Here is a 22,204-nt window from a genome sequence, read left to right on the forward strand (position 1 = left end):
TCAAATCAATGTAAATATCTAGACTTGCATTAAATTTTGGCCATTTCAAAAAATGGATTTAAATATGATGGGCACGGTGCTGAAATCTCTACATTATAATCTTAAATCAACCATTCTTCATATGGAGTCATATAATACTCTGGTGAGTATTATTGTAAAGTTCACTTTATATGTCATATATACTTAATTCATTTCTGACAAACTCAGTTAAAATTTTTAGTAAAAAAAATCTGTTCTTTTCTGGTTTTCATCAAAATCAGTCCCAACATTTGAATTTCACTACTTTGTACCAGCTTTTTTCCTCCATTTAAATAGAATTAAAAAGTATGAAGCAATACTTGTATAGCTTATTTAATTATCAGATAAATGCATAGTGTTTGTAGCCGTTTCGTATCCCTATTTGAAAGCAGTTTTAGCTGAATTTAGCATTCTCAGTGGCAACACGTCCTCCACCCATTCATTCGGGGAAGCGATCATTCGTTCCCAGAGGGCCACCTCGTATGGGCCTGAGTCCATCCACTCCACCAAAGCCCCGTAACTTTTTCCTGCAATCAGATGAAGAAAAGGCAGTACAACATGAAAAATGTGCATGTTTCACGTCAATTCATCTTGTTACGGTGGCACAGGAGTTAAGTGCTCGCCCCGTAATCGGAAGGTTGCAGGTTTTAGCCCCGCTCAGTTTGTCACTGTCGTTGTGTCCTTGGGCAAGACTCTTAACCCCCCCCCCCCTGCCTGCTGGTGGTGGTCGAAGGGACCGGTGGCGCCTGTGTTCGGCAGCCTCACCTCTGTCAGTGTGCCCCAGGGCAGCTGTGGTCACACCATAGCTCATCCCCAGTGTGTGAATGTGTGAATGACTGTGTTGTAAAGTGCCTTGGGGGGTTTCAGGACTCTAGAAGGCGCTATATCGAATACAGGCCATTACCATACCTGCAAAGGGTTCCTGGGCATTTAAACTGCCCAACTCTAAGTTGTATTAATGAAATAACTGGACTGTTGCACCATATTCTGATTTTTCGAGTCTCAGTAAAAATTATTTCAGTAAAAGTGACCAAATTATCTAAAACTAATCCTTGACATCTTTGCAAACGTTCTCCTGATAGGGCATCTGTTCTATGTTCTTTTTCTCCATCTACAGATGTAGAAATCGTAAAACAACGCTATCATAATGCGATGTCTCACTTCCTTCGGTTAGTTTCCCTCCGCTAACCCATCCAAGATGGCGTGTTAATCCCGTGACTGACCAACAGCCCAAGAGCCTTTTGAATTAGACATTTATTAATACTTCCCAGTCATTTTTCCTCATTATTGTTGCATAAAATGGCTGCAGCTGAACTTTGACTGTACCTGTTCCAGCGCCAAGCCTCAGACCGCCCAACAAGTTGCTTGCCAGCCTGTCTCGGTCCCAGACGGTGAGCTCCACACAGGCGTCACTCAGATCAGCCTCACTGATGCCATCGTACACCATGGTGTGGTTAAACACCGGCTCCACGGTCCTCCGGAGAACACGAGTCTTTTGTCGACTTTTCCTGCTCGTGTCTGGCAGGACGAAGCTTCAAATAGGGGCAGTAGATGATTTAAGTTTATTGAAAGTAAAAAAGAATTAATTTACTCAATAGGAATGTTTGTTGACATACCATTTAACATAGGGGTCAATGGTGGCTCTGATTAAAGGCAGGTTCTTGCATTCCTTCACCCAAATGTGAATCTCTCCGGTGCTGGCAACATCTTTTGTTAGCCCTTTAAATAAAAAATTTAAATATAAAAAATAGGCGATTCCTGGTATTATTCTACCTGAACTTGTTTCCTGGCATGAATGTTTAAGTTAGAAATGGCATTTTCTGAAAACCCATTGACAACTTGACTCAAAAGTGTAACTGTGCATAAAGTCTAATTCAGTTTTTGAATTATTAAACTTTGCCACAGCTGTCCAAAACATCATAAAGGCATGGTTGGCGAACCTTCACTGTGGGTGATCTGAGGAAGAAAACGGATCGCCAGTCTCATCTCTCCTCTCCCCCCATTTAAAGGTGCAATGGAAGGCAACGTCTAGAAGAAAACAGAACTGCATGTGATACAAGCAGCCCAGATCGATGACACGAAGAAAGGGTTTGCTGACCTTTTTGAAAAAACTGCTGTTATATGGTGAAAAAAGAAAAGCCACAAATAAAGGGGTCTTTGTGTCTTTACCCGTGCTTTGAGAGCCAAGTAATTCATCTGGGTGTGGCCAAAGTCCCACTTGGACAGGTCCACATCTACCTCTCCCAAGAAGCTGTTCCTGCCAAAGGTGTCATGATGCCAGACCGAGAGAACAAGAGTCTGGGTCCTGAGGTATTCCATGCGAACGCGATACTGCAGGGACAGGACATCTGCTTTTGTTTGTTGTCAGTTCAGTATGACAATGTGAGGGAAGAAAGCTGGAGTTTGTGTCTGTGGCCTCACCCTCAGGATCTCATTGAACTTTGGATTCAGTGTCTTCTTCTTCACAGATGTTTTTCTTTTTCCAAGGCTTGCTTTGTCAGGAACCAGGTAGCTTTTCACATACCTGATAAAAGTTCCAAAAGATGAAAGAACATCTTACTTGGGAAATAGATTGTTTATTCTGGTGATCCAATTTCCAATGAAAAAACACATGCAGAAATATTCAATAAGTTAAAGCTGGGGCCTATAGAGCGACGTCATCAAAAAGAGGGGGAGGAGATTATGGAATCTGAACGGAAATAGCTCCACCCCTGCTGCCCCTCCCCTTTAAGAAGTTGAAAGCCACGCCTCATACAGCACACGCAGATAGCTTTGTAGCGTTAAAGGACTAATAATGTTTTTGATATGTTCCTGCTCACCCGACTAACTGCTGAAACATCTCCTCAGCCTTCATCAAGTTCTGCAGACCTTGTGAATCACACATTTCCCTCAGATCTGCAGAGGATCATGCAGGGAAACGTCTAAAACTGGCAGTAATCTGGCACTCGCTGAACGAGCATACCCTGCAAATGCTACAACGTACCATAGCAGTAGTCTAATGTAGGGCTGCAACTTTTGTACTTTTCTACATTTGAGAGGTGTGTGTGTGTGTGTGTGTGTGTGGGGGGGGGGGGGGGGGGGGGCGTGCGGACCATTTAGCTTCCATACGAGTGTGTGTGGGGGGGGTGAGTGTGAGATATTTGAGGTGTGGCGTGAGAGGGTCAGATGCGTGAGAGTTGGCATCCCTGAATTGTAGCATAAGGTTGAATGCTATGCTAATCACTTAGCTCCAGTACACCTGAGATAAATCCCTTTCCCTTCCCCTCCCTTCTCGTTCACAGTTAGCTTAAAGTTTATAGGCTAACATCAATGCAATGCAGGTAGAGTTAGCATTCAAGCTAGGTCTGTGTGCTAAGCTGACTGTGAGTCAGTGCATCACCCCATAGTGCATGCTGCGAACCGGAGCACATTCTTATTGACAGCGCCCTCTTGTGGATATGCAAATCTATTGGTCAATGGTCTAGGCTAAAGTAAATGTTTCGTTTTGCTTTAGAGGCCAGGAGAGGGACTTAGGGCAAATATGTGAAAGATGACCTACTTTACATCATAGAACAGGGTCTGATAGGACCTTTTTTTAGCATTTTTAAGTCACTTTGAAAATTATTTTTAACTATGTACCTCAGCTTTAAGAGATGTATTCATATTGATGTCACTGCCATTGTAGCTGTTGAGGGTTAGGGTTAGCTCTAACCCAGTAACGTCGTTCTTAAATTTCTTAAATTTCCAAGTACAGAACTCACGGATCCGAGCGGCTCCTCTTCGACTCAACTGCAGCCAGATTGCGGCACTCGGCAACAAAGATGTGAAACTCTCTGAGCCTCTGGACATAGTTGATGGAGAACTGGATGTTTCCCTGAACCTCCACAAAGTCACCACTGTACATGGTGATCACGCTTCCACTCAGCTGTGAGCAAACGGAAAGGACTGAGTTGCATCGGAGGAGTTGTGAGGATTTTAACTCAAAGCTGCTAATCTATGTTAGTGAGCTGTGTGTAAACAGGGCGAAAAGCTCATGCAGAAGCAATCATGCTGCCGTTTGTGAACATACGGACGATACAGACGGCACGCCAGAGGAGCCGCTGAGCATCGTCATGGAGCTGCTTGGTGTTAGTTGGTCTTGTGCGTAGCTGGGGTCAGTGTCTACATCCAGGTCCTGAAACACAAGACAGCAGGCGAGGAAAGCACGTCGAAGCGGTGCAGGATTTACCAGACCAAAGGACGTTTGGGAAGGTTTACCTCCTTCTGTAAGAACGACGGAACGGATTTGCTCATCTTCTTCAGGTGGTCTGGATCAGCAAAGGACGACGAGGAGGGCGATTGGATGACAGCAGCTGTTTGTTGAATTAGAGACAGAAAGCTTACATCAGGACACATTTCACAGGGTTGTGAAATACAAATCAGGCTGTTTTTACCGTTACTGCTTCGCCTGAGATCAGCAATTTGGTCGGGTCTTCTCTCTTGTCCTGCAAGAATCAGTAAATCAAAGTAAAACCAAATCCTCTGAAAATGTAAAAACAAAACTAAACCCTGACTTGGTAGACTTGGTAGAAGACATGCTTACGTGGTGATATGGTTGCTGTGATGTCCTCCAAACTCTTGGTTAGATTTTTAGGCCGAGCCGCAGCTCGGCGTAGAGCTTCCCACACAGGATTCTGGTCACCGACGGCGTTTGCTCCTATGTGTAGGAGGAAAATGCTCAGACTGTTGTTACTAAAACGTTTAGCGTTTAATATAGTTTCAGGATTCTGGATTCGAACTGAATTTTAAAGTTGGTGCTCACGGTTCAAGGTGTTCCTTGAGCTGGACCAGGTTTCTGACGTGCTGCTGATTGATGAGTCCTGACCAGTGTCCGACTCGCTGTAGTTCGCCAATGATGGACGCTGGTTCGTCTTGTTTGACTTCCTGTTGTAACGCTCCTCCGAGCTCACTGGCGTGCTGGCCCTCACTGGTCCACTCAGGTCAAGTTCATAGCCAGGCTTGACCTCCGACCCCTCGTCCTTGACTACAGGCGCCAGTGTGGTGTGTACGCTGGCCGGCTCCATCATCCCCAGATAGTGGCGGTAGTCTGTTGGAACAAATGCCCGAGCGAGTGGAGCCGCCGTTTCAGGCTCATTGGATGTTCTCCTGGTCAAAGGGCCTTTCTCTGGAATCTGCCTGGGCTTTCGGCTCTGAGAGCAGATGGGATTTACTTCCATTCTCAGCAGGTTTGGCGCTTTTTCATCATCGATTGCCAGAGCGAACATACTCGTGGCACGACGCAGAGAATTCCCACGGCTGCTGGAAACACCAAAGCTGTCCTTTCTGGTCTTTGGAGACCGGATCTCTTTGCCTAAGCTGCTCTGTGGTTTTGTGAACTTCTCCTCTCGATTGGAGTCCTTTGAGCTCCTCTTGGTTTGTTTCGGCTGCCCCGTCTCAGCTGGGATGTAACCGGCCACATTGTTTTTGCTGTTGTTCCGTCTGTTGTGTGGAGACTTGGACTGGTTCTGAGGGGACTCGTGGGACTTTGTGACAACTCCTTTTGATTTTTCGACAGCGGGACTTGAGTGATAAATCTCCAGATCAGCGCCCTTTAACTCTTGAGATGAGAGCTGACTTCGCAGCGGCTCTTTTCTCCTGGGGCTTTTGGGTTTCTCATTGACCAGCAATCCCCTCGAGTCAGACGAGGCCTCATCCCAAAACTCCCTAAGGGTGTTGAACTGAGCCCGACTGGTGCCGAGGTTCGGGGGCATCTTGTCCAGCCTCTGATTTAATGGGACAACAGTAAAATTTGAATGAGTTCTGACGCCACCTTCATTGTCACTGCCTGACTCATTTCCAACTGACGTCAAGTCAAACTCGGACTTTGTGAATCTTTTGTTCAGCCTGGCCTGACTTGCTCCTTGAGCGACTCTCCCGTCTCCCAGAGCTCTGGGTTTTCCGGAGTAAAACGTGGGCTTGTTGAGCTCCTGTTCCCAGAAGGATTTGAGTTGCTTTATCTTCTCCGCTGTGCTCTCCTGATGATGTAACGCCTGCCTGTTTAAGTGGGAACTATGTGTCCTGTCTTTATTGGAAGCATCATCTTTTCTTTTAGGAGAAGCTGAATGGATGCTTTTGTCTTCACTGGAACTTCTGGGAATTGGTTGCCTGACTTGCTCCTCGCTCCCACCCTGTTTGTAGTCCATGTAGGGAATATTTTTGGACAAAACCAGCATCTCAGACTCTGTCCTGACCCTTGTTTCTGGGTCCAACTGAGGCACGGAGCGAGTGTCAGACAGCAGTAATGACTCTTTTGATTCTGAATCGCTGTCCGACTGCAGCTTGGGTTTGAACAGGGAGACGTTCTTATGATCCATGATGGTTCTGTCTGAAGAACTTTGCCTTGCTGTGTTTAATGTCTCGACATCTAAAGGTTTCCTGTGGATTATTTCAGGCGTGTGCTGTGAGTTTAGATGATCCGAGTCATTGCTGTTTATTTGGGTTGAATGAATCATCAGATGTTCTTCCTGCTGGTGACTATTGACCGTGCTGATGACTTGGCGGTTGACCAGCTGATGCTCTTTTTCATCTATTATTCTGGGGCTGTATTTGTTGTGCATGCCCATCCCGCTGTACCGTTCTGGAACTGAGGACAAATCAGAGTAATTCTCTTGAGAAATGTGAGCCGGGTTCAGTCCTTTCTCGCCAGGCGTCACTGATTTGCTGATAAGTATCTTTGGACCTGGGTTGCTTTTCTCCCAGAAAGACTTCAGATGAGAGATTTTCAGAGGCCGGCTTTCATCCCCACTTTCATCGGTGTGCTCCCTCCTAACATTTTCTTGTGTTTCAGCCAGCTCCCTGCTTCCTTTCCTGTGACCCCTTGTTTTTGCCTTTTCCAGCTTCCTTTCACTCACACCTCCAGAGCAGGAATCTTCAGCTCTGGACTTGCTGTCGGCCGCTGGCCGGTCAAAGCTCTCTGCAGCCTTGGGATTTTCCTCTGACTCCAGCCAATCACTGCTGTCTGTGCTACGGTCGAACCAGTCCAGCACCTTGGCGATGGCCTCTCCGTCTTCACCGGTAGGGCTTGTGGTTGGCGTGGACAATTTAAAAAACCCCGTCTTGCTGGATTTGTGCTTTTGCTGATCGGACTTATCAATAAAGTTCAGATCATAAGTTGTGGGAGGATCTGGAAAAAAGATATTTTAGGCTTTTTATCTGGAGTAGAAAACAAGAGTTTTAGGAGGAAATAACACGGCCAAGGTCTCTGGAGTCAAAAGATTATCATAGCAAAGAGGTGAAAGATGTGTCATGTGAGTGTACTTACCCATGATGCTTTGGGGCAGACTCAGTGCCTCCTGCCTCGCTGATGTTCCCACGCTGCTGCTGCTTTCTTCAACTTGAACTTTGCTGCTGGACAGGTTAAAAATGTCCATGTGTTGGTTCTGATCATCCGGATCTTCTCTCCACTCGGCCGTCACATTGCTCCCGGTGCGAGATGGTCTGAAAGTTTCAGATGAGGTTTTAGATGCATCACAGGGTGGCTGCTGGGAATTTCCTCCTGCTGCTTTAGGTGCCTGAGCAGACTTATTTAAAGCACTTTCATCTTGGATCTTAAGGCAGGACTGGCTGGAGCTCTCGCCGGAACCCTGCTGGAGGCGCCGTCTTGGAGCAGGAACAACCTCTGCATGTTTGAGCTGAGTCTCTGACCCCAGCTGGTTGGTGCTGCATCTCGTGAGGAGCGTCCTCTTCTTCGGCACCGGCCTGAATCCGACAGACGAGCCATCAGATGTGATGGAGCCGCCTGAAGTGTGACCGGAGTCACCTGCTGAGTGATTCTTCAGGGCTGAAATGGGCTCTGGGTGGACAGAAGGCAAAGAGTCACCTGTAACTCCTATTACCACAGTTTCATAAAAGTGTATTGCCATCACCTGTATCCTGCAGGTTCTGGCCCCGACTGATCGACATGTCCTGATTATTTACAGGAGGCTCCACAACTATAAGAGACGCTCGGTTAAAGGGGTTGTGTCTGGGCTGAAGGCAGAAGGAAGGAAATGATCTCAACACTCATGGCAACAGGAGTAAATGTATAATCTCTCACAGGTTCACTGACCACTCTGGGAGAGCGAACTCCTGAGTAACGATTCTCCTTTTCCGCATTGCTGTGAGGAGAGACAAAGATTTTAAATGTTTGTGATATCAGAATATAGTGAAATGGGGCGTGAGGATGAAATCGAATCAATCTGAGTGTTAGACCCCCATGTGATGCAGTACCCTGCACAGTAGCTGCAGCTATGTCAGAGTAAAAATACCGGAGAAGGATTAAGAGATTTGTGGCCTATAAAAATAAAAATATTGATTCAGAAATAATTTGCTGACTGTTTTTTATTTATTTATTTATTTATTTTTACCGTGTCGTGTCTGGCTGTGAAGCAAACAGAATTGATGTCTGAATGCTGGTAACAAGCCTTACAGATTTTACTCTTAGGTGGAGCATCAAAGCTTCTGCTTTTAATGTCACACCTGATACTTAAAACTTTATTGTTATTGTTTTTTGAATGCGACCAGACACGGAGACAGAGGTGAAAGAGAAAGCAAAAGGTGTTGGAGAAGAGGGGGGGGGGGGGGGGGGGTCCACAAAAATAAACAATCAATGACGAACAAGAGTCTGCTTCTAGACCTGCAGAAAAGGGACACACAACAATACAACAGGAGCAAGCTATCACTGCGTCAACTTGATGAAGAAATATATAATCAACATTGTTTTACTGAACAATCACGATAATAAATCACAGCGCATTTAGTGCCAACCACAGCCTTAAGTCATGTGTTGAACGTGCCCAAGTCCATACTTATGAGAGCACCATGTGAGCACCTGTGTGTGTACCCGCGCTTGTATACGTAAGGTTTCTCTATAGGAGCATCCAATAGAGTGTGTGAGGGGCCACAGATCTGCCCCCCAAAAATGTGTAAGAGACGGGGGGAGCGCCAAGTCCCAGAGATCCAGGAGCTGCCCCAGAGCGCAGGGACCCAAAGGAGACTGCGACCAGAAAAGCCCCTGCCCCCCTCGAGAGTCAGAGAGGATTGTCCCGGGGGGCCACAGCAGCAGCTGGCAGAGTCCCGGGAGATACCAGCGGCAAGCCCACAGGCCCGCCTGCAGCCTCCCACCCCCCAGCCGGCCGAGCCCAGGACCCAGCAACCCGGGACCCAGGGGCGACCACCCCCGCCGGGGACCCAGCAGAGCCCAGGGACCCAGATCCCACCAGGCAGCCACCGGGATCTATCAGGCAGACGCCAAAAATCTTAAACTCCCTGACCCGGGAGCCACGAACACTCAGGCAGACCAAGAAACCGCTGTGCTGACGGTTTTACAGCTGTAAGATAATTTTATTCGAGCAACTCTCTGTGGATGAACTAGATCAATCTTGGGGAAAACTGTTGCTCAACTGTTGGTCTGTTATCTGTGTGGTGTGTTCTGAGCGGTGCTGGGTTATTAAACAGGCTGTTTCCAGGCCGCACCACCTTTATTTAAACAAGCTGAGTCACAAGACACTCCACACACTAAACACACACGCATATTTATCCAGGCTGAGTGACAGGATGTCTCTGGAAGAAAACTAAATGTAGGCTACAACTGAGTCTGAATCTCAATACAAAAGAAGCAACGTTGTTGTGTTCTTGCTGTGTTGAGTTTCAAATTCCATCTTTCAGTTCTTTTTAAAACACATAAAAGGTTTGTTTACCTGCAACGTTTCATTTGCAGGTGCAAACATCATCAGGTTGACCTCAATCAATCAATCAATCAATCAGTCAATCAATCAATCAATACTTTATTAATCCCAGACAAACAAAACGTTGCAGGTAAATAAAACTTTTCTGTGTTTTAAAAAGAATTGAAAGATGGAAAAGAAGCAACTCTAAAACTTTTCCAAAAAAAAAACCCTACTTTCATTTTAATTTGAGTCCAAGGAGCCAGAAGACATGGTAACACTTTACAATAATGGCCCCTTTATTAACATTAGTGTATTATTAAGCATTAATAAGCAAAGGGTAATAAACATTACCGTTTTTGTTAACTATCAAGTGTCCTTAAGGTTAGGACAAAGGGTCGGGGGGCGTGTCTGCTTAGTAATGCATTAAATATTATGGTTAAGCAGTTGTTAATACTGTATTTAATAGTTTATTAATGCTTAATAATGCACTAAGTAACGCTAATAAAGGGACCCTTATTGTAAAGTGTTACAGAAAATAATAATTATTCTTCTTTAGCTGTTGCAAACTCTTAAGACATATTATAGGACATTCTGTGCTTTTAAATGAGAAAACTGGACACATGAGGGACAGAAACGACATCTCGGGCCATAAAATCCACATCTACAGCTCTTGAACAATACATGAAATTCATGTTTTTATGAAACATCCAGCAGAGATGTGATACATGACTTGATAAATCATTCAGACCGTATGCTAGGTTTTGAGCTAATAGCTAATCAAGTCATCCTGTTGGTGCTAAAAGCTTAGATTTGGTCCAGCACAGGGACAACACCTAGGGACAATTTAAAGTCTATAAGCAACCTAAAATGCATGTTTATGGTCTGTGGGAGGAAACTGGAGCACCTGGAGAAAACCCACGTGTGCATGGGAGAACATGCTAAATCCACGCAGAAAGGTCGCTGTGCGCATTCAAACCTGCAACCTTCCCGCTGTGAAGCAACATAGCCACCAAACATGCAGCTACACAGTGGCTAGTGATAATATAAATCATTAACCAAAAATGCCTTTTAAAACAAGAAAGTCACCTAGCAATTTACTAGCAAGTGACTAGCTTGGGTCAGCTAGCGAGTCACCTGTTAGCTGAAGCTGAAAAGTCCAAACAACCTTTAAAAGACGGTAAGAAAACCTATCGATCAAGAACATTTTAGAGGAGAAAGTCTGGTTCCTTTGTAGCAAAACATAAAGGAATTATGGGTAAATTAATAATTTTGCGCAGAACTAAAAACATGGCTGACTTAACAGCAGATGTTAAAAATAAAGGAAGTGTATCAAAGATTGATAAGAGTGGTGGTGTACTTTCTGTCTTGTGGCGGTGACGCCTCCAAACATCTGACAGGTTTGGGCGGAGCCACGGTGTCTGAACCTCGCCTGCTACTGATCTTGGGTCTGTCCATTCTAAGAGACCCATCTGCAGGAGAAAGAAGAGCATTAAGGTTGCCTTAGATTATCTTTATCCAAAATACACATAAAATAGAATAAAAAGTAACACTTTAGAATGAGGGTCACTTTATTAACATTATTTGGTGCATTATTAAGCATTAATAAACAAAGGGTCCCTTTTTTAAACATTCCTTGTATTGTTAACTATTAAGTGTCCTTCAGTCCCAGCATGCTCTCTATAATGAATGCTTCTCTGGTTTCTGGTCAGGTCCCTGCTTACTTGAAGAACGCTGTAATCCACCCGCTTCTTAAAAAGCAGAGTCTTGACGCCTCTCTCCATAGCAGCTTCAGACCCATCTCTAAACTTCCGTTCATCTCCAAGATCTTGGAAAAAATTGTGGCTAAACAACTCACAGCTGCTCTTGATAAACATAACATCTATGATAGCTTCCAGTCAGGTTTTCGTAGAGTTCATTCTACTGAAACAGCTCTTCTTAGGGTCTCTAATGACCTTCTGACTCACAGTGATGCAGGGGACTGTTCTGTTCTGGTCCTGCTGGACCTGACTGCAGCCTTTGACACTGTTGACCATCACCTGCTACTGGAGAGGCTGAGAGACTGGGTAGGCCCATCAGGATCTGCTCTGGAGTGGTTCTCCTCTTATCTGTCAGAGCATTCCAGTAATCGGAAGGTTGCAGGTTCGATCCCGGCTCCGGACAGAGAATTCTGCTGTTGTGTCCTTGGGCAAGACACTTAACCCACCTTGCCTGCTGGTGGTGGTCGGAGGGACCGGTGGCGCCTGTGCTCGGCAGCCTCGCCTCTGTCAGTGCGCCCCAGGGCAGCTGTGGCTACATTGTAGCTCATCACCATCAGTGTGTGAATGTGGATGAATTATACACTGTAGTGTAAAGCGCTTTGGAGTCCTTACTCTGAGAGGCGCTATACAAGTGCGGGTCATTTATCATTTATCATTCTCTGTGGCCATCTCCAAGTTCCGGTCCTCCAATACATCCCTCACTCGTGGTGTCCCACAAGGCTCTGTGCTGGGGCCTCTACTGTTCCTCCTCTATCTGCTGCCTCTTCAGCACATCCTGAGCTCATTTAAATGAGTCTCCTACCATCTTTATGCAGATGACATCCAACTGCACATCTCCTTTAAGCCCCATGAGATGTCTAAGCTGCAGCTGTTACACACCTGCTTAGACTCTATCAAAACCTGGATGGCTGGGAGCTTTCTTCAGCTGAATGAAGATAAGACTGAGATCCTCATCTGTGCCCCAGACAAGCTGGTTCCCAAAGTCAGAGACTCTCTTGGTCAGCTTGCTTCTCACACCAAACCTTCTGTCAGGAATCTTGGCGTGACCTTTGACCCAGCCCTCACCCTAGATTCTCATGTCAGTTCTCTTGTTCGCTCTTCCTTCTTCCATCTCAGGAACATTGCGAAGCTGAGTCCCATTCTGTCCCGCCCTGAACTTGAGACTGTTCTCCACACCTTCATCTCCTCACGCTTAAACTACTGTAACTCTCTTTTCACGTGTCTGAGCAGAACCTCCCTGAACCGTCTACAGTTGGCTCAGAATGCCTGTGCTCGGCTTCTGACCAAGTCCTCCAAACACACCCACATCACCCCGCTTCTCCTCCAGCTTCACTGGCTGCCAGTCAACTTAAGGGTTCATTTCAAGATCCTGGTTCTGGTCTTTACGACCTTACATGGACAAGCACCATCATACATCGGTGATCTTCTCAGTCCCTACACCCCCAGCAGGTCCCTGAGGTCCAGTGACCAAAGCCTACTGATTGTGCAGATCACCAGGCTAGGTGACAGATCATCTGCTGCTGTGGCCCCCAGACTCTAGATCTCTCTCCCCCTAAGCCTGAGATCAGTGGACTCGGTGGTCTCCTTTAAAAGGCAGCTGAAAACTCACCAGTTCAGGCTTTGGTGTGACCTTCATCACCACCCTCTCCTTATTCCACCTTTCCCCGTGATCCACAGATTTCCTGCTTTCCTATTCATTTTCTCTCTCCCTTTCCTTTCATTGTTTTTTTTAATCACAATAATTTTTTTCTCATTTTAAACATATTTTTTATAATTTTATGAAATCTTTTTGATACTTTTTTGGTTTGTTTGTGAAGCTCCTAGTGATTTTTATCTTGAAAGGAGCTGTAAAAGATTGTCTTCTTTTTTTCTTAAGGTTAGGACCAAGGGCCGGGGGTATCTGCTTAATAATAATATGGTTAAGCAGATAGCACTTAAGTAGTTCATTAATCCTTAATAATGCACTAAGTAACGTTAATAAAGGGACCTTTATTGTAAACTGGTACTGAATAAGACACCTAAACTTCCTGTCTTCCTTTGCTTCATGGCTGCCAAAATAATCTCAGATCCGTGGATTTTATCGTTGTGTCTGCGAGATTTGGCCTCGTAAAACCACTCTCCCGTCAGATACTTCAGCTTGACCTCCGGCTGGGAGCTGCTGGGCAGGATTTTTTCCAAATTTCTGTCAAGGAAAGACAAGAAAAACGTAAATGTGATAGCTCACATTGACAGGTTAAGTTTAGTCTTGTTTCTTTAGTTCCATTTTATTCAGTCCAATAGCTTTTTATTTCCTCTGAAGCGATTTATTCTGCATTTTTTTGTGCTTCCTGAGAGGTCAAAGGTCATTATTCCCTGAATATGGTCTTTTTAAAAGATTTTCTGAATAATTTAATAATGAAATTCATGGCTAATGATTTTAAAATGTTATCCCCTCCAAGATGCTTGCATTTCTAGTTATTTTTCATAATCAGGATGTGTTTGGCATGTTTGTTCCCATTTTTTCTTAAATAAATTTACAGCCAATTAAGTTTGTTTTTCATTATTTTCCTGAGACTAAAGCCAAATATTTGAACAACTTCACATGGCCGACATTATGAATACAATTTGTAAAAATATCTCTGTTGAGCTAAAATTAAACCAAAGAGGGATCAAAACAAATTCCTGAGCCTAAAAATGTCCATCTGCACTCATCTTCATAGAAAGCATGGCTGTCATGTGAAAACGGAGAGAAGCAAATTAATTACAGGCTGTTGGCTTAATCCTTTTACATGAAGCTCTTTGTTTTGCATCAAATTTTACTTTTAAAATCAAGATATATTCTGTTAATGTTTACTATAAGTGCTGGATTGTTGTAGGAGATGCAAAATAATTCAGATTATTAATACTGACAAGCTTTTTTCTCCTTTAGATGAGGTTTGTGACTCTACAGCGATGTTTTCTGCTCCAGAACGGTCCTCTGCCGTGTGTGTAATCGTACCACTTATCTGTAATCAGATTACTCTCATCACATTGAGGTTTCTCAGCTGCTTGGAGAAGCTCTTATTGTGTTATTCTGTTAGGGGAGGATTGCCCTTCATCGTGTTGGAAGGACATTAACTTAAACGGTGGCCTTAAACTCTCCAGCTGAAGGGAAACACAAACTTGTACCTGACCCTCTCTTCCTCTGCCTTCTTCAGCTCAGCGTCTCTCTTCAGCACCATCATTATGGCCTCCTGCTCCTCCTCTGTCAGGTGGCTCAGGTCGATCATGGCTCCAGGTGATCAAATGCAACCTCTGCTGAACAAATCCAGATGTTTACACGTGAAAAACAAGTTCTCGCAGTCTCATCAAAGCCTAAATTAACAAATAATCCCAAAAACCTGGAAAATTCAGTCATTATTTATTATCTTGACTTCTGATTAACTTAATTCAGAAAATAACTTGAAATAGCTGCTAAATACACATTAACCTGATCAAAGCATGTGACGAAACATCCAGAAATTCACAAGACGAAGGAAAATTGTTGACATTTTCCCCTAGAATTTTCAAATGGCATCATTATGAAACATCGAGCTTTTTCTATTTTCTGAAATATTTGATAAAATATGAGTTTCTTTGTCTTTCTCAGAAATGTAAAGGTAAAACATGTCCTGCTGCTCCTTCTGCAAGTTTATTAAAGGAGGAGGTTGTTGACACAGCTGGTAAGTCACTAACAGATCCTGTTCTGACAGCACATGATCCTGAATTTAAATTTCCCCACAACTAAGCTATTTTTCTGATTATTACACAACTTAAAATTAATTACACTATAGTGACAATTACTCAGCCATCTTTCATAAGAATTAGAAGAAGCATGTTTATTTAGGATTTGCCTACATTACAGGACACCTTCAGAGGTTTTTAACCATCTTAATTTCAGAATTCCCAGCATAATTAAAACTTAGATACAAGTTTTACCTCCTTCTCTTCTCTGGTGGTCTGCGGCTGCTGCTGGATGCGCCGAGTCCGTCCGACAGATGAGACGAGGGGGGCGGACTCAGGCGGAGAGACGGGGAGGATCCGGTGGAGGAGAACCGGGGAGACGCGGGGTCTCTTTATACGTCTAAAGTCGCACACTGGTGGTATAAAGAGATCCGGACGTTTTATGATCAGCTCAGGTTTGGATTTTATCGGATAAAATTAAAGATGGGCGTTAATGTGCGGGTGTAAAACCCCGCTGCGTCCAGCAGGTGTCGCCAGTGTTTGTTGAACTAGAGGGTGTGAGAGGACCGCACCGATCTGTTATTTATCTGGTGATAAATGTTTCTCAGCGTGATACTAAAGGCTTTCTAGAACTTTCAAGACAAATACATATCCAGATATTATCAAATTTACAATAAAGTAAAAAAAGAGCATATTACTGACTTTTATTTCTGAGTTTCCAACACACAATGTAGTTTAAACCAGTTTAACTCTTCAGGGCCAAATGAGTCACATTTACTACACACAGTTAATCTCTTTAACATGATTAGTACATTCTTAATCGTGTGTCTTTGATTTTTTGTAAAAGTCTCCTGCCCACTTGTGGGCGATTTAAGTACTGCAGGCCAATTAAATTGTATTACTGCTCTAGAAAGACCTAAAATTTTGTCATTTTATGTTTTATTGACGTTAGCCTGTAAGTCAGGGATGGTCAGTTACCTTATGGGCCGTTCCCATCTGTACCTGGTCGGCCCGGCCCGGATAGCATAGCTTGCTTACATATCTTGGTGGCCTGCCTTTTTTTCAGGGTGCAACAAGACTGTTTTTCAGCCCTCTTTCTGAGGTGGTCTGCTTCAGGCTGACCAGGGCCAGCACACCCACTGCTGACAGCAAATTCACACCTTCCATTACAGCAAGCCTCTGATTGGTGGGTCGAATCAGCCCACATGGGCTTAAGGCATGCTCAATTCATTATCATTCATTATGCTGATTACCTAGAAGCTGAAAATGTCTGACTGCATTCCTTGCATACCTAAGCAAGGATGTGTGGAATCAACTGGGCCAGGCTGGGGCCTACTGGAGCTATCCGGGCAGGGCCGACCAGGTACAGATGGGAATGGCCCATTAGCCTGGCCTGCCAAATGCGTCCTGTGGCAGGCCAGGCTACAGTTACCTTTCCCAAGAGGCAGTGCCCAGCATGTTTTGGTTGTGTCCCTGCTCCAACACACTTAATCTATTCATCAGGCTCTGCAGACGCCTCTTGATCACCTGCTGATTAAAATCAGGTGTGTGGCAGCAGGGAAACAACTAAAACATGCTGGATCCTGGCCTTCGGGGAAGAGTAGTACCCCTGCTGTAGATGAATCTTGATGGAATGGTTAAGAAAAATGAACCAAAATAAATATTTAAAATACGAGTTTAACTCATGGGATCGAACATAAACTTTGGTGGGTTTATGATAAATGGCCAGTACTTTACACTAGAGTGAATCATTCATCCATTCACACGATGATGGTGATAAGTTACAACAATACAATCGCACCTGCCCTGGGGCGCAGTGACGGAAGCGAGGTTTCTGAGCAAAGGTCCCTCCACCACCAGGAGGAAAAGCTGGTCTTTCTCAAAGATACAACAGAATTCTCTGCCAGGAGCTGGGATCAAACAACATTCCGATGGAAAACTACCTGCTGAGTTACTGCTGCCCTGTTTATTGCGGGGTCCTGACTCCTGGAGGGCGGGTATTCAGCCTGTTTTAGTTGTTTTCCTGCTCCAACACACTAATTTCAATCAGCAGGTGATTAACAGGCTTCGGTAGAGCCTGAGGAGCTGCTCAACGGGTTATTTAACCACAGAATCAAGTGTGTTGGAGCAGAGAAACCACTAAAACATGCTGGACACTGGCCCTCCAGGACCAGGATTGAGAACCACTGGCCTAGGGTTGTTTTAGCTTCAAGAGGAACACATTTCAGTGGTTTTTCAGTTTGTAAAAGCAAACAGCGATCAGGTAATTTCCTTAATAATGAGAGAACCCAAAGCAAGAAGATTACTAAACATCAACCAATAAAGATGCAAATCAGAGCCGGGTACACCTGTAAGACATTTAGTATTATAGATTCAACATGACTGGTGTAGTTTGTGGGATGTCTCAGGACATTTGACCCTTTTTTGTTGCCATAAATCCTCACATCCCCTTTACAGAGGGAGCACAGGATCGAGGGAATCTGCTGTTTTCCAACACTTCTTTCCCACTTTAGCTGAAGTGCATTTTCCCCTGGAGCTGCCATCTTACACATTAACCACATATAAATTACAATGCTTGAAGAAAACAAACGAGTGTTTGTGGAAGCTGCTCTTTATTTGAAAAAGAAAGAAAGACTTCAGTCGTTGTCTGCTACACTATCTAATTACATACAGAAAATATCTGCTGAGACAAACGCAGAGAAGATCCTGAATCAAACTTAGGTAGAGTCAAATTTGATTGAATTGCTTTCATATTTCATACATCTTTCACCTTTTGCGCTCAAAGAACAGTCAGTGTTTATATACACAATCGCACCGATCAACAGTGCGGCTCCGCTCGGGCCCCGCTCCTCTGCATCTTTTATTTATACATTAATTTACACCCAATCACGTCTTCCTGCCGCCTCAAAACTAACCAGCAAGCACCGCCCCACCGGCCCGCCTCCTCACACCCTCACTCCTCTGGCTGAGGAACTGCAGCGTGGAAAGATGTGTGCAACATGAAGACAACTCTTTCACATTCAGAGTAAAGGCAGCCTTGATTACAGTCAGTGAGTCAATGGCATGCCAAGCTTAAAGCAAATGGAGCCCACCACCCAGTGCGTCGCTTCCGGTTCGTGGATGAAGTGATTTTCAGATCCATCGCAAAGTTAAACTCTATAGGCACACTATTTATACGGTTAACTCGTACTCTAACCCCGGCACTGCGAGTACGATGGAGAAGGTGGAACCTTTCATCTAGTAAAAACTTCTCTTAAACACAAAACTGAATATTTAGTGCTCTATCATTCCGCTTAATAAGGTGTAATTTTTATATATCTATTTTCAACTCTACCTCTTAATGATAGTCTGGGATCCTTGTTTTAATGCTGAAGCACTCCCACATGTGTTCAACGTACGGTAGATTTTACATTATTATCCCCCCCCCCCCCCCACACACACACAAACCTTAACCAATAAACATAAATAAATACAAACACACTAGGAATGTCTACTGTAAACACGGTAAAAAAGACAGAAACTAAAGGGGTGTAAACGTCATTAGCATCACTACTCCGTGACCGTTAAATAACCCAAGGGTTCTGGATGACTCATGATCGGATCAAGAAAGAGAAGAACCGCTCTTCTTGGTGTTTGTTTCTTTTACTTCCACCTCCTTCCCCGCTGAAGCCTTTTACATCAGACCGCAGCTTCTTCAAATACACAACACTGAAATTTCTCAGCACCCAAACGATCGTTACAGAGTACACCGTAAAACGGATCAGAGGTCCTTCCGAAGGGGCGGAGGGGTTCAGAAGCATCGTCGCTCTTCGCTTCGATTACAGAGAAAAGGGTGTGAGCTATCGCCAATACGTCATTTGGACATGGTTACCATGGTTTTGGACAGTCTGTGCACCATTGTGTTGTTGGCGTGTCTTGTATTTGAGGGTGTGTGTGTGTGTGTGTGTGGATGCTTCTCTGAAGAGTTAGACTGCAACGGGGACAACGTTTTGCTGCTAAGTGCTTCATCTTCTGAGACACTTCATTCAAATTACATGAACTGCATCTGAAAGAGAAAAGAAGCAACAAACGATGTCAGAAAGAGGCGATTCAAAACGTTTGTTCTGCTTTTAACGGCTGAAACGGGACGCGTGTTCACACAAACGGTGTGCAGAGGTGGTCTGGTGGTAAAAATTCTCTTTTATGAGCAAACATGGAAGCAGCAGAATAAAAAAAAAAACATGTTCGTGAAATAAAACCGTTTTATTACTAGAGATTTTATTACATTTGATCATTTTCCGGACTACATTTTTGGGCCGTTCCTCGTCTTTAGATACGACTTTATAATATTTCACAAAAAAAAAGTATTTTGAACTTTTATTGTCAGCATCTTCAACTATAGAATCAAATGTTTCTGAGATAAAAATCTGATTTTCTTGAAAGGAACCGAACAAATCGAGGTTGAATTTAGACAAAACACCAAAGTGTCGTTCGTGGCCGAATTCTCGGCATTCAGAGACATTTGCACATTTACTTGTTATTAGTTTTCTTAAGAGCTTTAAGTTTTCAGATCAAGTTTGCAATAAAAAATTGATTTTCAATAAAATCAAATATAATTTAGATTTAAATGAAAACCAGCGTGTGCTTCAGAGCTTGCAGGGATTATCTGGATGTTGGAGCAGTTGGTCGCAAACTTGGGAAATGAATTTTGTTTTTATGAATAAATAGTTTAATAGACTGGCAGCGATTATTTGGAAGTTATGATTAAATATTAACTCCGATGGAACAAAGCTCGGCGAACAGACAAACAGCAATGAGTCACAAAGGAGGAAGAATGGTGAATGAGAATGGGTTTCACTCAAAAACAAGCGTGATGTTCAAGCAGCAGAGACGACAACAAAAGGCGGGTTAAAGCAGCTATCTGACCTGATGAAAACACAAATATTAAAAACAACATCTGCACAGGACAAGTAACATGCAGGTGCATCTGCAAGCAAAGAGCATGATGTACCTAAAGAGATGCTCTACAAGAAATCCTTGAGAGAGAGGTGTGCAAACGGGTCCTGTCCAGGGGCTCGGAGAGGACTCTGGCTGGAAGGACTAGAGGCTGCAGAGGGCTAATACAGGAAGTGGGAGGACCAGAGGACAAGTCAGAGTCAGATCAGAGACTGAAGGAGGGATGAGATTAGCTCGGAAAAGCTGTGATGTATGATAGATGAGTTAATTATTAAAAAAAGGAGCCGTTCGGAAAGACAAAACAAGAGATGATGATCCAGTTTTGTCGCTTTCAGCTCCAGAGAGTGAAGGGTTGGTTGTTAAAACTGTCATCATCTTCGTCTGTGTTCACACCGACGACAGAGCGCACACCGACTAGCTATGGGCACACCACACGGGACAATGGAGACACCGTTTTACTGGAAAAGCCACCCGGCTGCAGCCTGCACCCACCTGAGCACTCGACACGGAGCCGAAGGGGTTGGGTGGCCTCATGGCGGGCTGGGAGTACATCATGGTGGGTGGATTCATCATCCCCATGGAGCCCATCTGTGGAGGCTGCAGGGTGTTTCACACACATCACATCACTCATCAGCATCTGATTTAAAGACTTCCTGTTTACAAAACAGAAACTCTGGCTCCATTTATGATTTCTACCTTTGAAAATCCCCAATCTATATTTTTATTTTATAAATGGCTCCAATCGGTCTTTATTCAACCATTAAACGGCTAGAATTTGGTTTGGGTTTCATTAAGTGGTAGTTCTCCCCCCCAGTGCCCCCTGAGAGTAACGCTAAGTGACCACTAGGTGGTAAAGCACCAAATCGTTTATGAACCATCAGTGTGCTCAAACAAATCCTACGATCCTGCTGTTACTTAACCTGGTCAGGTTACGCAACTTTAATCGGATTATATTAAAATCACATGACGAGCCACAGCAAGCGTCTGTAAAGGCTGAAACCCACTAAAGTCCCCGACAGAAAACAGCAGTTTGGTTTTTGACTAACTTCACGCTCCAACCGCTGCGAGATGTTGAAGCGCTGTTAGCGCCGTGCTACGGCTGCATCTTAAGGACATTCCACATGCCGTCTCCATGACTACGATTGGTCAAAAGACGACTCGTAACCTGTTACAACAAAGATGGTTTGTGAACAAGATGAACGCCCCTCCTCTCTCTGAAAACCCATTCTTATAAAGGCCCCCCCCCCCCCCCCCAAAACAAAACCTCTTCGACCCACATAAACATCAAAAACTGATTTTCACTGAAAGTTTGCGAGTATGACACAAACACATTTAAATCCACAGCAACAACCTAATTTAAGACTCGACTACATTAATAAGACTTTAAAAGAGTCGCAACTTTCCCTAAATCTACTTGGCAACTTCTAATACTTTAAGACCCAGTGGATACCCCGTGTTCACAGGCGTCCGCCTGACGGGTGCAAACACATCCACACTCACACTCACCATGCTGTATCCCATCATGCCTGTAGGTGTGGTGGCAGGAAAGGCCATGATTGATGGAGGCTGAAATATAAAAACGTGTTTTATAGAAAAAGCTATAAGTTGGATCACTGTACATTTGATAAATTGCTATAATATGAAAATCTAAATGCTGTAAGACCAACTTCCTTGTTAATAGGGCTGCACAATATATCGAAAAATTATCGTCATGGCGATAACGGGACGTGCGATAGGCCCATCGCAAAGCGCGTCAAAAACGGCGATAAATGTTTGGTTCAACATTTCCATCCCTGTCATACATCAGCTTTTTGTAAACCAGCTCTGTTTTTTACACAGAAGTATTATTTGACCAATCAAATGTAGTCCTTCTGATATGCGGCCAATCAGATGGGTCCATTCACGTAATACGCCCGCCCCCTACGTAGACCCTTACCCAAAAATTCCACCATCTCCGCTCCACCCCCGCTTTCCGCTGCAGCTCGTTCGTCATGCAGGCTCAGATAAACGAACGCACTTTGTGCTGAGGTTTCTGGAATCAGCGCTGCTTTCAAACGTGAACGTGAGTCCGCTCGGTGTCGTTAAGCAGCTGATAATAACCGGGCTGACTCCGACACGTGCCGGTGAACCAACCCACCGTTAGCCCCA

General features: G+C 44.3%; 2 protein-coding genes across 12 annotated transcripts in view; both read right to left on the bottom strand.

Annotated features, from left to right (window-relative positions):
• Positions 1-230: 230 nt before the first annotated feature.
• sytl2b (synaptotagmin-like 2b) lies at positions 231-15,468 on the bottom strand. Of its 4 annotated transcripts, none has more exons than XM_015951136.3 (19): positions 15,377-15,468; positions 14,588-14,713; positions 13,459-13,622; positions 11,041-11,152; positions 8,084-8,132; positions 7,902-8,004; positions 7,298-7,828; positions 4,799-7,159; positions 4,580-4,693; positions 4,431-4,481; positions 4,255-4,349; positions 4,067-4,171; positions 3,759-3,922; positions 2,440-2,542; positions 2,188-2,349; positions 1,959-2,046; positions 1,635-1,737; positions 1,345-1,550; positions 231-545 (listed from the first exon to the last, which is right to left on the bottom strand). In XM_015951136.3, the coding sequence occupies exons 2-19, from the start codon at positions 14,686-14,688 to the stop codon at positions 397-399; spliced, it is 4,761 nt and encodes a 1,586-aa protein (XP_015806622.1). In that variant the 5' UTR covers positions 14,689-14,713; positions 15,377-15,468; the 3' UTR covers positions 231-396. The 4 variants fall into 4 exon arrangements, 3 of the variants coding, with proteins under 3 accessions (XP_015806622.1, XP_015806623.1, XP_015806624.1); XM_015951137.3 differs by having other exon boundaries at positions 14,588-14,716; positions 15,377-15,451; XM_015951138.3 differs by lacking the exon at positions 4,067-4,171.
• Positions 15,469-18,542: 3,074 nt separating this feature from the next.
• picalmb (phosphatidylinositol binding clathrin assembly protein b) overlaps positions 18,543-22,204 on the bottom strand; it is a 30,015-nt gene continuing 26,353 nt past the window's right edge. For 7 of the 8 annotated variants that reach the window (XM_070543571.1, XM_015951135.3, XM_070543577.1 and 4 more), the window contains 4 exons: positions 21,563-21,622; positions 20,549-20,653; positions 20,112-20,217; positions 18,945-19,166 (listed from right to left, as the gene is read on the bottom strand). In XM_070543571.1, the coding sequence (XP_070399672.1) occupies positions 20,125-20,217; positions 20,549-20,653; positions 21,563-21,622 (258 nt within the window). In that variant the 3' untranslated portion in view covers positions 18,945-19,166; positions 20,112-20,124. Of the gene's footprint in view, positions 19,167-20,111; positions 20,218-20,548; positions 20,654-21,562; positions 21,623-22,204 lie in introns of all 8 variants that reach the window. The other variant, XM_070543573.1, reaches the window with a different exon arrangement.

Source organism: Nothobranchius furzeri, chromosome 13, assembly GCF_043380555.1.
Source record: "Nothobranchius furzeri strain GRZ-AD chromosome 13, NfurGRZ-RIMD1, whole genome shotgun sequence".
Taxonomy (NCBI): domain Eukaryota; kingdom Metazoa; phylum Chordata; class Actinopteri; order Cyprinodontiformes; family Nothobranchiidae; genus Nothobranchius; species Nothobranchius furzeri.

Bases quoted from the DNA above. Each gene is read 5' to 3' on its own strand.
- sytl2b (XM_015951136.3), bottom strand. From the start codon at position 14,688: ATGATCGACCTGAGCCACCTGACAGAGGAGGAGCAGGAGGCCATAATG. The intron at 8,133-11,040 runs GTACACCACCAC...CTCTCCTCACAG, and splicing joins TCACCGCCACAAGACAGAAA to CAATGCGGAAAAGGAGAATC. The intron at 4,694-4,798 runs GTGAGCACCAAC...TCCTACACATAG, and splicing joins CTCAAGGAACACCTTGAACC to GAGCAAACGCCGTCGGTGAC.